The 15,359-nt window shown below is 34.8% G+C and overlaps 1 protein-coding gene across 9 annotated transcripts in view; it reads right to left on the bottom strand.

Annotated features, from left to right (window-relative positions):
• Nucleotides 1-1,204: 1,204 nt before the first annotated feature.
• Nucleotides 1,205-15,359, bottom strand: part of RBM26 (RNA binding motif protein 26) — a 60,555-nt gene continuing 46,400 nt past the window's right edge. For 2 of the 9 annotated variants that reach the window (XM_049816035.1, XM_049816038.1), the window contains exons 19-23: nt 12,706-12,915; nt 10,173-10,259; nt 9,813-9,860; nt 6,122-6,235; nt 1,205-4,662 (exon numbers count right to left, since the gene is read on the bottom strand). In XM_049816035.1, coding sequence (XP_049671992.1) covers nt 4,573-4,662; nt 6,122-6,235; nt 9,813-9,860; nt 10,173-10,259; nt 12,706-12,915 — 549 coding nt within the window. In that variant the 3' untranslated portion in view covers nt 1,205-4,572. Of the gene's footprint in view, nt 4,663-6,121; nt 6,236-6,546; nt 6,603-9,812; nt 9,861-10,172; nt 10,260-12,705; nt 12,916-15,359 lie in introns of those variants that run through there. The other 7 variants (XM_049816036.1, XM_049816040.1, XM_049816042.1 and 4 more) reach the window with 6 other exon arrangements.

The raw sequence follows: 15,359 nt of genomic DNA, 5'->3' as shown, positions 1-15,359 counted from the left end.
TAGGCAACTGTGTGACAAGCAGACTAACATCTTTATAAAGGTCTACATGAGTCCACAAAAACTAAGAGTTCGTTTTCACCAAAGATCAGTTTATACCTATATTGGCTCAACTGAAAAATTATATATTTTTTTTTGTAATCTTGATCAACAACTTCTACTTTGTCTGACTTAACAGGTTCATTTGAAAGTAATCAAGTGCTATAACATCAGTACAGTAAGAAACAGCTCCACTCAGAACAAGATGATGAAGAACAATCAAAATTGTTCAGATTTTTCACACTTAGGGTTTTTTCCCCCCACAAACCCCTCAGATTTCTGCTATTTGTTAGTTGTTCTAATCTTGTTAATTGTAACTCAACCTGCTAATTGTAATAAAAGGTATTGTAATAAAATTGTAATAAAAGATATAGGATTAAATCTGACTACATCCTTAGTTGCAACATTAAGACAGTGTTGAATTACAGTAAATGAGGTGCTTCATTGAAGGTCTCTCCCCCTTTATGTTACTTTGTGTATTGGTACAACAGTAGCATATGACTTGTGGAAGAAAAAAAAAAATCCCCTGCTCCTCCCCATCTGTTTTTGGTGAGACCTACTAGTTCAGGGATCAGTTAAAAAAAACACATGGAACATGCAGAATCACTTTCTTGAGTCAAAACCAATTTCTTGTGCATGTCGTTTATGCTCATGAGACAACTGACAATTACAAGTTGTGCATTCCATCTAAAACACCCTCAAATAAATATACAGGTTTTAGAAGTTATCCAAGGGCTGACAAGAATACTAAGCTTAGTCCATTTGAGGACCTCTTCAGAGTAGATGGTCAACAACAAAATCGGATGTTTTAAATGGGGTACGCTCATGCTACGCTGTTCTCAGATACCCAAGTTACCTGGATAATAATTTTTGACTCCTTTTCTAGTTAAGGAATAGACTGTTTTCAGACTGTGGTTTAGAACAGAAACCTATTTTAAATGCTTGTAGTTAGACCAATACTTTCCAACAGGTGCTTTTTCTATTAAATAAACCTGCTTAGACTTGTTTGTAAACTAAGTCCTGTACCTTTGTCTTTCACTAATAACTAACTTGTATTTCTTCTATGGCTTTTCTGATTTGAAATAAGTGAGTTTTAAGAGAAGAAAAATACGAATGGCACTGGCCATAAGTAATGTTTGAAAGAGGTTTTCTTTACTGTTTTGTAGACAAACTGTGATATAGTCTGAAATACTGAATCCCATTATTTACATTTTTTTGTAGCTCAAACAAATGTGGTTTACTACAATATTATCATTGAACTACGTGTCAGATCACATCTTGCTCAAGCCCTTTAGCACCTAGCCAGAAAAGAAAATACCTTCTTAAATGTTTACCTTTTTTTCCACAGAAATTTTGAAAAGCTGTCTGGGGAAAACCAAGGTAACCCTGCTCTCAGTGTTTCAGACTAGGAAAACCCATTTGCAGAACTGTTAAAACAAACAATGATTTAGCTAATCACAGTGGAGGTGTACTTGGGAATGCATTCAGAAGGATGAACTAAATAAGGGAATGAGTCAGCAGGATGCTTGGTTTGTTGATTCAAACAAGGAAGGATGCTGCTTCAGGTGACAACAGATTTCACTGAAGGCTATGCTAGTAAGGATGTGACTGAACTGAAATGACAAGAGTTGGCTAAGGTAGTAGCAAAAAAAAGGAAGGGGACAGCAGAGCTAGACAAGGAATACAGGGACAGAGCAAGCCAAAAAGAAATAAAATCCAGAAAGTAATTTGGTAATGACTGGAATACATACAGAATCCATTTAGACTGCAACCAGGACACCGTTCTCTTACCCTGAATGACTTAGGCTGAATGGCATACAATCACAGATTAGCTTTGACTGAAACAAGCATTTGTGTTTGTTTCTTAAAGCGAGAGAAACCAAGCCATTCTGATCCAGGTGGTTTTCAACCAGAGTTCAGAATGTAACAGCAGGGGACAAAACACATGCCAGTAAGAATTCCCCCCCCCACCCCGACACCTTTCATTGATGGAAGTTGGCAGGAGGAAGGTGGTAAAAAGAAGTTTAAAAGGTTTCATCCCCTTACAGGTAGACCAGGGTGCAAACATGTATTAAGAAATGAATCGTGCACAGATGCATTACCAGGCTGAATTCAAAACAAGCAGGCAAACTTGGAATATCAATTTTAAAATTATGTGATACAGTAATTTCAGATGATTCATAAGAAGCATCCATGTAAAGAACACGCTAGTAAATTGTCATTAGTTTTGCAGTGACTGCAGACTGTCATTAGCACTGCAGATTGACTGCAGTGAAATGGCAGGTTTGAGCATGCCACACAACCACCTTAAGGCAGCATGCACAGTCCTTTGCTGTGCTGTACCTGTTCTGTAAGCTAACACACAAAAACTTCCACCTCCCAGACTGTCAATCTGGCACCCTTCAGATGTACTAAATTATTGAAAAAAGAAAAGTAGGAAAGCTTGTATTTAATTCGGTGAACTAGAACAGCTCATTCAGAGCACTGGATAAAAAGGTTCTTAAAATATTTTATTTTGCCTGACATTCAGTGTAAAAGGAAATCAATTTCCCAAATACAATTCCTTATGGCAAGATTTAGAACTTACTGTAACAAGCATGGCAGTCAGTTGTGAAATTTCAATGTGAAACTAAGACTATACAAAAATTTTAAGTGCACATTTTTGCAACAAGATATACATACACACAGGGACATAGGGGGGGGAGAAAAAAAAAACAAACAAACAAAACCAAACAACCAATCACCAACAAAAAACAAAACAAAACGGGATCCAGGTCTCAAAAACCCCTCAAATAATTGAAAAGCACAGAACAAAAATCCTACAGCCGGAGCTCTTCTCTCTGGGATACTACTACCTCCTAATTTCCTCCATTCCTATATTGGAATAAAAAAAAAAAAAAAAAAAAAGGGGGCAGAGACATGCCTTATAGCAGTTCTCCCCCACCTCCCTCCCCAAAAGACAAAAACACAGACTAAAGAAAATATACTGTTAACTGAAGTACTATCCCCTGCATCTATCTGATAAATGAGATAGTGGTTTTATGCTGCACTCATTAATGAGTTGATGGGGGCAAAAAACCCCACAACAAAACCAAAACCCCAAAAAAGTAAAACCCACAACTCTAATAATTAATGAATGAATTTTCTTTTGAAAACAGACCAGCAGAATGCCACTAAATGGAAATAAAAACAAGTCTTGCTGGTGTGAGAGGTCCTTTGTATTAAAGGACTAGGCAGTTCCCCTTCCTAAGAAGAGGGGAAACTTCAGACCTCAGGTAACAGAACACCCCATTAGAAAGAGCCAATGAAGTACTTCTGTGGAATATACTAACATTTCATGTATATACATTTTTAAAGGGTGAATATACACTATAGTGTGAACTTAGTATCTGCAGAGTGTTACTATTGAAATGGAAAAATGTAATAACAGAAGTACAGGAATAAAAAAGATGATCTAGTGTGAGTAGTCACATTTTTTAGAATAATACCTACCAAATATTCCACTTCTCCTAACGTATTTTTCTAAATTACGTTTCAGTACTGTATGTATTTTTGTGGGATCAAATTTTCTTCTGCAGTTGCACAGTGCAGGGATACAGAATAAATACCTTATTATTGGAATATTACTCTATTTACCATTTGACGTAAATCAGTTTAAAATTCAGAAGACATCCAAAAGCTTTTATGCAACAGAGTACACTGGTGTGTTAATGTAAATGAAACATCATTATGTTGAGGTTTTTTTATATTCAATACTCTTTTAGCATTAAGTGATAGTGATTAGAGCTCCTTTTGTGAATATGGGGGTGGGGGTTGCCATTTGGAATGGTCTTTTTTCTTTTCTTTTTTTTTTTTTCTTTTTTTTTTTTTTTTTTCATTATGAAGGACCATTGCCTTAGCTTTTTTGGTTATTGCTTTTTTTTTTTTTTTTTTTCTGAAGACCATTCCATTTCTTTATTTTTTAACATCTTAAAGTCATAAGGACTTATATGCAAAGCAGTCATACACTTTATCATTAAAACCCATAGGTAAAATACGTACACAAATCCAACAAAAGGCTAGTACATAGTAAAGCCTAAGCATACTACTATGCAATATTATGAATACATAACTTTAGAGACTTCGGTTTAGTACTGTTATCTATCCATTTCTGAAAACATTCACAAAGATTTTAAATGCAAATTTTCATTCCGTATCTGGAATAGAACAAAAATTATCTATGTTATAACAACTTTTGGTCATTTGTTTTTGACCAATTCGGTAAATTACAAAGAACCCAAAGAATTCTGTAACTTTCTGTAGAACTATGTAATAAAAACATTGCATATGTTCCTAGTATGATGTCTTTAGCAATCATTTACTGAAATGTAACTCAAACATCAACCTCTCAAAACGTATAACTGACCAGCTGCTTTTTAGCCTATATCTGAATCCAACTTCATCACAAAACCCCTTTTAATACAAAGATGCAGAAGTACATTAGGTAATACTAATGCAACACAGGTGCAGTTCTAGCATTGTCATTGATCAGTTGAATCATCTTCTCCATGAACGAGATTCGTTATCCTCCTCCTCTTCATCATCATCTTGAAGCAGCGAGTCATCCACCAAAGATTCTTCCTGAAACTTCAAGAGAAAAACATGATACTCTGTTACATCAGAAAATTTTAAAGATCAAAAGGCAAAATACAGATCTCTAAAACTTGTGATTTAATAAAAAACAAATTTATTTTTTAATAGGTAAACAGTAGTGCTTTCAAAAAAGTATACTGCATGCATATGTATTATATTAATAAATGGCAAATGAAACATTTTTTTTTTTCTTTTCAGTGGACTTCAAAATGACCAGGACATATGCACCTCACACTTAAATAGCTCTTCTGATTCTTCAGTATAACATTCACACCCAAGCTGCAATGTTACCATGAAACTGAAGACACTACACTGAAAACTAATGTTAGTTTTTGCACATTCAGAGTAACTATGCCTGTTTTCATCCAAGAGCTTAATCTATCTGTGCCTGAGTATCAAAAAGGTTGAATCTGAGACATTTTGATTTTGACAACTTAATCAAGCTTGAAACCAATATAAAGGTTTAAAAGATCAGGGCAGGGAGACAGGTATTTACAGAAATTTAGACAAAATATATTAATGTATTTTCAATTTGTTTCAGTAACAACATAGTAATTTGATAGACTTCACAACCCCCTGAACATTTCAGGTCAACAGTTACAGGCTTCAGAGAGGCAAAGTTAAAAAAAGAAAGATAAACAGTGAGTTGTTTTAATTTTTATCTACATATAGGCAGGTGCGTATATATAAACTATCCCATCTCAGAACTTTTTTAACAATTGCACCTATCACAGCAATTTCTGGACAAGGATATCCTTCCCTAGCAAAATCTCCCAGCTGTTAGACACAAGTTATGGTCTTCCTTGCTTATTTTCTTCTCATCCCAGTAACTGTAGTTTTTTGCTACAGAATTTCCAAATTCAACAGGGAGGTGTGAAGATTGACTGGTGAAGTTAGGGAGCCTTCTGGAGAGATGTGAAGCTGTAGGCTGAAGAAAGCCTATAACTAAGCCTTCTCTATTTCCACTAGGCTCTTTTACAAAGGGAGAAACTACTACCTTCACTACTTTTGCCTACGGAAAGTGCATTTTAAAAAGCAGCTCTGTCAACACCTGACCTATCTGTCAATGTATGCTTGGATACTCTAAGCCAGACTAAACCACAGAAGCTTTCTGAGGACTTAGCCTCTTCCCCTGGTCCAGGTCTGCTGGTCTAGATGTCCAGCAGGCTAAAATACAACAGTATATGACCTCTTCCATTTTCTAGATATATCCTATAAAGTTTTTTGTTCTGTAAGAAATGAAACATTTCCACAAGGAAAAGTAAAGTATGTGGACTTTTGACAGCCTAGAAAACAAAAAATGTATTTATAGATAAATACTTGTTCTGATAACAAAACATGAGTTAGATTAAAAAATAGACCTATGAATCAACAGACCATTTTCTTTTGAAAAAGCTACACTATTTCATCTTAAACAAGAAAAATGAAAGAAAAAAAGAAAAAGCAAACTTACTTCTTCTTCATCAGGTTCAGCTTCTTCTGTTTCAACAGCTGACATACTAGCAACAGGCTTGTTCCACGCCAACTTTAACTCTTGTCCTTTAAAACGAGATCCATGAATTGCAGCCTAAAACAAGTTTAAACGTTTTAGTTACATATTTCTTTGTCGGGGAAAAATTAACTTCAGTAATACTTAAATGCGAGAAATAAACCAACAGCCTGCTTTTTCAAAAGAAAATTCTAGTTGTAGTATGTTCTTACTGAATTACTGTTAATAGGTTAAACCAAAACAACGTCATTTACTGCACATGGAATTCACACATACTTTTAGGAAAAGGATCAAAATATATTCAGAAGAAAATAAGCTTGGAAAGCCATAAATCATTTGGTAATGTGGGTAACATACTGAACCAAAACCTTGCCGGTTTTTAGTATTACCTTGATGGGTTCTTCTCCTTTCAAAGTTGGACACAAAATTGTTAATGCATAACTTACTGGAAGAAGAAAGACATCCCACAAATACAAATGATTTACTATATTAAAAAAAATCCAAAACAACCAAACAACTCAAAAAGCCCCTTTGCGATTACAACTTAACTTACTGGAAAACATTCCACTTCCTGTAAAGCCGTTGTAATTGAAATGTAAAAATTTTTAACTTATGGGATGTTGATGCCTTTCTAAGTACCAGCTGCATTAAGTGGCTGCTTTGGAAATAGTATGTTCAAATTAAAGTAACATGAATGAGCATAAATCAGCGTTAGCAACATTCCGAAATAACCGTCACGGTCACAAAAGATTTATAGTACAATCTGAAAGCACAGCATAATGTGAAATGTAGAAACAATTACATGTTCAATGACATCTGAACATGAATTGTGTGATATTGAAGTCCCCAGGTATAAATTTTAAATCTGTACATATAAATTTATGATAAATTTAAAAGATTCTATGCTTATTAAAATGCAGCTCAGGAGCTTTTTGACCATGGTCTCATCACAATGTCACACAACTAGAATTTTTAAAAGTACTTATACGTGACATTTAGGTCCAGAAACAACTTGTAATCTTTGGAAGAAATTACTACTACATAAAAATGTAACATTTTACAATAGGGAATCTTCCTCTTCCTTCCAGGCTACAACGTATATGGTTATAAAGCCTAGGCCTATTTTCATTTAAGAAGGTAAAATATTAGCTGCATTTATTACACAATTGGCCTCTACAGAGGTTTTTAATGATTACCTTCTACAACTTCTCCAATTGCCAGTCTTAAAGTCTGCTTTAGTAGTAAACACAGAAATTCCAGTGGAAATATATTTAATATGTAAGAAAATCTTAAGGAAAATACAGATGTTACTATATTTGATCAGCCACAGTTTTCATAAAATTTTAATTTAAAAATGAAGGTGCAACTAGACACAAAGTCATTCAACAATTAAAAGTTTTAATGCTAACTAGAGTGTGGATCTCAAACATCAATCATGAATTCTGACCCAGCTAGAATATCCCCACTTTCCAGAGCATATTCTGAACTTCACCTTGAATACAGCTTGAAAACCCCACCTATTCTATTTCAGAGTGACTGATGAAAAACATATTGCTTTTTAAATGCAGTGAAATGCATCATAAAAAAAAAAAAGTACATAATGTTGACTTCAACCTTTCCACCAAACATATCTCCCTTCTCTCCCTGTCCACATCTTTCTTCATTCTCTGCACTACTTCCTTTTTAAAGTGCTTCCTACCTCTACATTTCTATGTTTGGTTCCAAAATACTACCACATTCCTTGCTTTTTGGGTACAGAAATTTAGCTAAGGCCGAAATGATTCTCCATGCCAATTTTTAGGCAAAACAAGTTATAACAATAAAACCCGTATTTTGCTGATAAACAAGTATCTGTAGTAAGATACTGTCAAGATCATTGTTGTGAACCATACTCCACCTGGAAGAAATAAAGACTTTATTTGGACAGTCCATAAAAACTGATTATTGTTCTAGGTGACCTATTTTTATTTCCAGGGAAGCAGAAGTTCCTCTCAATACTTAGAATATTCTTATGTAAACTACAATATCAAAGAATGTGAAGTTGCAAAATGAAGTACCCAATGTCAGGAATCAGGAAGCGCTGAAACTAAAATGCTAACCTTAATGCAGTCCACTTCTGAATAAACTAATTATGACAGCTTTTATCTGCAAGCAGGTATTTCTTTTTCTCCACAAAACTTCTGTTCACTGTTGAACAGTGTTCTTTCTATACAGTTGTCCAGTACTGTTTTTCCCTATCACTCAGTACATACTATGTGCTATTAACTGCACTTCCTTTTTTACAGAATAATTACAATCTCCATACAGTTAGTTCTAACCATTGCTGTATCTAAGAGTTTCACAAAAAAAATTTCCATGTTTCTGTAAAACATATTTGGCACATGCTTCAAATTGTTTCTCAAAATATGTAACCATAATGATACTGTAAGTGTTCAAAACTATTGTCTCCATTTGCATAATTTGCATTGTAAATATCAGTATTTTTGTCAATCAGGTCACAGGTGTCTCAAGATAAAGCACACAAAATGAGAAGACTCTCACCAGCTATGAAAACTGTGTTCAAGTAAACTCCCCATGATAAACTCTGCAAAAACAGACACTTTGTGCAAAATATAAACATAAAATGAAATCTTTCTATACAACCATATCGTTGTATATCAATTCTTTCTGTGAATCAATTCTTTCTGGAGTCCCTATTATTTTCAGGTGTGCTGGCTTTGCTGGGATAGAGTTAATTTTCTTCATAGTACCTAGTATGGGGCTGTGTTTTGGATTTGTGCTGAAAACAGAATTGATAACACAGGGATGTTTTCGTTACTGCTGAGCTGGGCTTACACAGAGCCAAGGCCTTTTCTGCTCCTCCCCCCACCCCACCAGCGAGGAGGCTGGGGGGGCACAAGAGGTTGGGAGGGGACACAGCCGGGACAGCTGACCCCAACTGACCCAAGGGATATCCCAGACCGTATGATGTCATGCTCAACATATAAAGCTGGGGAAGAATGAGGAAGGGGGGGGACATCGGTGGTTATGGTGCTTGTCTCCCCAAGTAACCATTGCACATGATGGAGCGCTGCTTTCCTGGAGATGGCTGAACACCTGCCTGCCCATGGGAAGTGGTGAATGAATTCCTTGTTTCGCTTTGCTTATGCATGCAGCTTTTGCTTTACCTATTAAACTGTCTTTATCTCAGCCCATGAGTTTTCTCACTTTTACCCTTCTGATTCTCTCCCCCATCCCACTGGCGGGGGAGGCGAGTGAGCAGCTGCGTGGTGCTAAGTTGCCAGCTGGGGTTAAACCACGACATCAGGATACTCCTTCCCAACAGTGACGCAAGGATTTTAAAGAAACAGAACCATTTGCTGAACAACTATGTTCATTATTTTGCGCAGGTTCACATACTGCCTACACCACAGAGGCCTGCTGAGCCAAACGTATAAAGTCCTAATGATCCACACGTAAACATGCCAAATTACAACATACTCTGGATTTTAGTCTCTAAAAGTTACTTCTATAATTCTATACTTCTGTAATTTCCTAAATTTCTAAAAAATAGGGGGGGGGACGCGCGGTGAATCCCATCACATCAAATGACACTATTACAGGTCTTCAGGCAAAGGTAAATCAAACTGATCCCAAACAAAATATATAGGCTTACTCTGCAGGATGTCAGTGAAATTTCAGGAAGACTGTGAAGGTACCAAGTCTTCAGGTGAGGAAAAAAAAAAGTCAATTAAATAAAGATAAACCAAGACATCCAGCTATCAATTCCCAAGTGTTTCTCTTAATTTCTCTCTTACATCCTGTACTTGAGTGTGCTATAGACATCCACACTTCCTAAATATGTAATACACTGTTATAATAGATTTGTTTAACACAGAATTAAACTTTTGTGTCAGACTTTTTTTAAAATGGTTTAAAATAATTAGCAGCATTACATTTAATCAAATACAGAGGTATAATGTAACTAGAAAGTAGCTGAATGTTGCAGAGTATTTTCAACAAAGGTTATACTCACAGCTTCAGCTTCTGCTCTTGTTTTAAAGGTAATCACTGCATGGAGAGAAGAGTCATCTATCTGGCAGTCTTCAATTTCACCATATTGCTTTTAATAAATATAAAAAAAAGCTTAGTGAAATAGATCTCCACCTCTAAAAAATGCTGTCCTAAATGAAATGCCCTCAAAAATTATATAAAATTAGAACAGTGTACCTTTCACAGCTTTAATAATAGTCAGAGTATTTGTGTTTGTAAGGAATACAGTTACTTTTACTTGCATTTCTAAAACACAAGTACTGTAGTCTCTGGATTTCCTGACTGTAAACATACAGGTATGAAGTAAAATTATGACAGAAAAAGAGGCTGTTCTGCTTCAATACTTCTCTCCTGATCAGAACGAAGGAATCTTGGGATGATTCCATTAGTCTACTATGAAACTCTTCCACAAAGATTTATTAGATGCAGGGACAGTAGAAGAAGTTTCAAAACTTAACTTGATTTCAGCATCTTAAGAACCTAACCCATCTATTCCTGTAATGGACTCCATGGTATTGCTACCTTTAATGCCACCATCACTGTAGGTGATGCATAGGTGGAGTGCACTGCTGATGTACAGAGAGTTGTGATATCGCATCACAGAAACAGAAATACAGCTCAGTGCATTTCCATGGAATTTGGAGCAAGTTTAAAACAACAAATGCACAACCTGTAAAATGAAGTAATTAACATTTTTTCTCAGTGTTGTACTACTAACACTGTGAATAGACTTGTATTTGTTGACACTACTAAGGTTTTTTTGTTAATATTTTTGTTTGTTAAAGATAGTAAGTTTAATACTCCCTACAATAAAACCAAAGTGTAAGAAAATGCTAAGTACTGAGCAAATTTATGACCATAAACCAACATCACACAGCAAGCTTTTAACAGTGGCAGAGTCTCTGTCTTCATTTTTATATTCTTTGCAGTCAGTAAGGGAAGTACATAATGAAATGAAAAATACGAAATGACCAGCAAAATTTACTTTAGTGATATTCATAAGGCCGCCCAAATCAGAATATGATACTGTAGATTAAAAATAAGTTTTTTCTTATATGCATCATTGATACTGGACTCAGAAACAGCCTATGCTTGACCAAGTGGATTGTATTGCTGTGTTTTAAAGTTATATGTTCTTATTTTACACCAAAAATTTATAAAGCCATTGCTCAAATGTTCAGTCCATCAAACATCTCTATAGAAAGTAATTTTGTTCCCCTTATGGGTATGATGTTCCCTTTTTGTTCCCCCATATAGGTCTGATCTGGAGCATTTAAGGGGAATGCGTACATTTATGTACATATAGAGAGAGCGCTCCTGGAAACATGACACCTTAAAACCCCCAGTATAATAGTAGTGATTTTTTTGTCGTGGTTATGGTTTTTTGGTTTGTGGTTTTTTGGTTGTTGTTTTTTGGGGGTTGGGGTTTTTTTTGTGGTTTGGTTTTTGTTTTTTTTTTTTTGTTTTGTTTAAGGGAGACCCAGGTCCTTGTTGACTTTTGTCCTTTGAAAAGCTACTTGCATGGCTGCCAGACAGGAAATATTAAGTACACTGACTGGAGTAGAATTTACTGGACTTACTGGCTCCTGGACTTCTACCTTCAGAGAGGACAACTGCAATTAAATATTGAAAAAACCAAAAACAAACAAACAAACAAACAAAAAAACCAAAAACAAATTGGGGGGGGGGGGGGGGGGGGGCACAGATGAAGATTCACACAATTTATGCCACCAAATATTCTTAACATTCTTTCCATAAAATAAACAAATTTCCTTTTATTATAACATTTTTTTAAGGAGGACAAGAGTTTTTATAAATTTATGTTGATCTCTCACTTCATTATATTTGCAAATAAAAATTTGCTAAAAATTATGTACATCAATTTATCATTTTTTAGACAAAAACCTGAAAAAAAAAAATGTAGAAAGAGCTCTGACTTCTTAAGCTTACAGACATGAACAGACAGAAACCTTTGGCTGCCCTGCCAAGATCTGCATATGGTTGCACAATTCTCATCTTGAGTCTTAAAATTCAGGAAGTTAGGCAAAAGCACTGAAAATTTTCCATAAAAATTTTCATTAAGCACTTGTTAAGATACTTCAATAAGATAAATAGACTTCAGGTATTGAAAATTTCAGCACTGAATCAGTCTTTGTTCTCACCATCCCTTCAATTATTTTATCTTTCTATACCTAAAAATTCATAACAAGTTTACATATACCCTGAACAAATAAATATTTTAAGTCCTTACTTGATATTCTCAATTTCATTTCTTTTTAAGAAAAAACCCAACCCTTATAAATGGTATGCAGTTACAGTTATAATTAGTTGAATCAATAGTGTAATTTCACTTTGTTTCACCTTTTCCTGATGCATCTTCTTTTTCCATGAACAGGTATATCATGTTAAAGATTCACTCCTAAATAATATTTCCAGATGAATTGAATCAAGAGAAAACAAGTAATTCAATACAAGAATGTCACCCAAAGAACAGAAAAAGTGAAATTGCCACATACCGCAAAATGAGGAAGAAGATCTTCTCTATCACTTTCTGTAAATGCAGAGATTTCTAATGCCCTAGGTCGATGATCCACAACTGCATGCACAGGAACTCCTCTGCCTCTACCCCGGCCTCGTATTCCTCTACCTCTGCTACGTGATGCACCCCGACCTCTTGCATGAACCCCTCTACCACGAACTGAAGAAAGAATCCCTCGTTTGGCAGCCTAAGATGTTTATACATAACATATTCATGTATTAAAATGCATAATCTAAGTATTTAGACAAAATTAACAAACACATATTCTGACGTTTCCTAAAAACACATCCCCAAACCTCAGAAAGAGCAGCTTACAGGTCTTAAAATAACAAGAGGTGAACACGTTAATAACGTTAAAAAGCTAATGCTGTTAATTATTAACAGATCAAAAATAGGATGGAAGTAGGAAAAAAAAGGTATTAAAAACAGATATCAAAAGAGCCCTTATCTGTGAGGATAATTCCTCACAGGAGAAAGGAACTGCAGTACAACATTTGAAATTTCATTAACAAATTTTCTTGATGTGGTAACTACCTACTTAATTTGTCTCTTTATCCTTTGTCTCTTAATTTGTCTCTGAAGGTCCAGCCAGGACTTTTATTCTGACCAGAATTAATGCAGCATAATAGCTTTTGGCCACAGAATTGTGAGGTACAAAACAGAGGCTCTAATGAGCACCTCCAAGGACAAAGTAATCCCTAAAAATTTGGCTCTACATACTCACTAATTTCCATTCCCACAATACCTGTGTATCCCTTCTAAAGAACTGGCATGCACTCTCCAAGAAAAGTCAAAAGGCCGATGACAGTATCTCCGACAGCCATTTAAAAAATAATTTGCAAAAAGTTATTTTAAGTTGCAAAAAAGCACTTTCAAGGATTTAGTTTTAACATTTCTAACAAGAAAAAATATCTTTTCAAACCCAAATGGATCTGATGTAGGAATCAAATGTTAAATGAAATCATTATAACGATGTTTTTAACATATCCTACAGTGTTTACAACTCAAGCACTGATAGCACTACTTTAATGCATGCCAGTGATATCACCCACAAGGAGATCAATCTGTTAAGGCTTTATTCATTAAATTATTCACGTAATTTTACAATAGTATATAGTTCACTTTTTATTTTTTTGTAAATAGAATCCTGCAGGTTTTGGGGTTGTTTTTTTAAAAAAAAAAAAATTTAAATGGTTAAATGATTATAATCCAGAAAGTTAAAGATAATGCTGACTCAACAATCAAGCTGTATACTGTTTGGGTTTTCTCACAGTAAAATCAGGGCCACCTGGAACAGAACAGCAGATTATGAGCCACAGAAGCAACACATGAATATTGTGGGAGTTAAAGTCACAAAGACAATGTATGAATAAAAGTTTTTCTAAAGAATTTGTAAGAATACTGAAGAATCAAACAAATATCAAGGCAACCCCCCGATATATCCCTCTTGTAAATTATACAAGGGATACATTTCATGCTGTTCCTTGAATCATACTGGTGTGCTTTACTAATAACCCTGGTTTTCTCCATCTACTTTGATTGGTATTTTCTAAAAGCTTCAGAATATTCATTTTACTAGCAAAAATTATTTTCCTGAAAGAGCTACAACTGTCTTTTCCAACTCAAAATACAAACTCAGTGAGAGATGGAATAGGATTAGCACACTCAACTGAGGTGTAAGTATCTTGAATGAGCACGTGCTTTTCTACTGCTATTTTAAATACCATTCAGTTCACATATTTTCTAAAATGTACGATTTATAAATAAGTTTTTAGTACACTAATGAATTATTATTCACCATCAGAATATATATTGTTAACATAAGCTTTTATGTTATCTCTTAAATTGGCTTGGCTTATTAACAAACCTATTTTCACAATTACCAAAGCTGCGTAACAACTTAAGTTTTAAAGTAAGATTTTAATGCAACTTAGCCATACGTATGTGCACTGTGTTCATATGTAGTTATACATAAGACATGACCAAACTTCATTAAGACAAGAGGGATTTAAGCGACACAGCAGCCTGCTTAACAGTAAAAAGAGATAAGATTATCATGCAATTAAGTACATATTACACAATCATATAGGCAAGACAGTGCAATATAACAGAATAACACCCACAGCATTCAGAATTTCTCAAAATAAGACATAGATATGAAGAATCTTGCATAGCCTTCTCAATTTTTTAAAAAGCAAGTACTTTAAGAAAAGCATGTTTCTATACATTGAACGCTTCTTGAAACACTGTATTTGTTTTTGGTAAGTCCTCCTCTTGAAACCAGTGCTGTAATTATATTACTTCTGGCACCTCAGCCTTTTGGTTAATCTCATTAGAGGATGCTAACATTTAAGAATAAAAGATCAAGCAGTGTTTTTAAACTCTTCAGTATCAAACACACCACAGGCAACAATTTAAAACCACTCCATGTTCTAAAGGAAGCATTACTACCACAAATCTATAAGAAACCACTCATCTAAACAGTTACAGAAATTAAATAAATTAGCAATCAAAATTAAAGACAATACTATTTCTCTACCTCAGTGGAATTCAGAAACTGATTTTTTAAAATATTATTGCTAAATGCGTCCATTTACATGCAACTTAACATTGCACTCGGAAAAATATATT

This window comes from Accipiter gentilis, chromosome 13 (genome assembly GCF_929443795.1).
Source record: "Accipiter gentilis chromosome 13, bAccGen1.1, whole genome shotgun sequence".
Lineage (NCBI taxonomy): Eukaryota > Metazoa > Chordata > Aves > Accipitriformes > Accipitridae > Astur > Astur gentilis.
The sequence above is the reverse complement of the archived record's forward strand: the minus strand, read 5'-3'. Positions and strand labels throughout refer to the sequence as shown.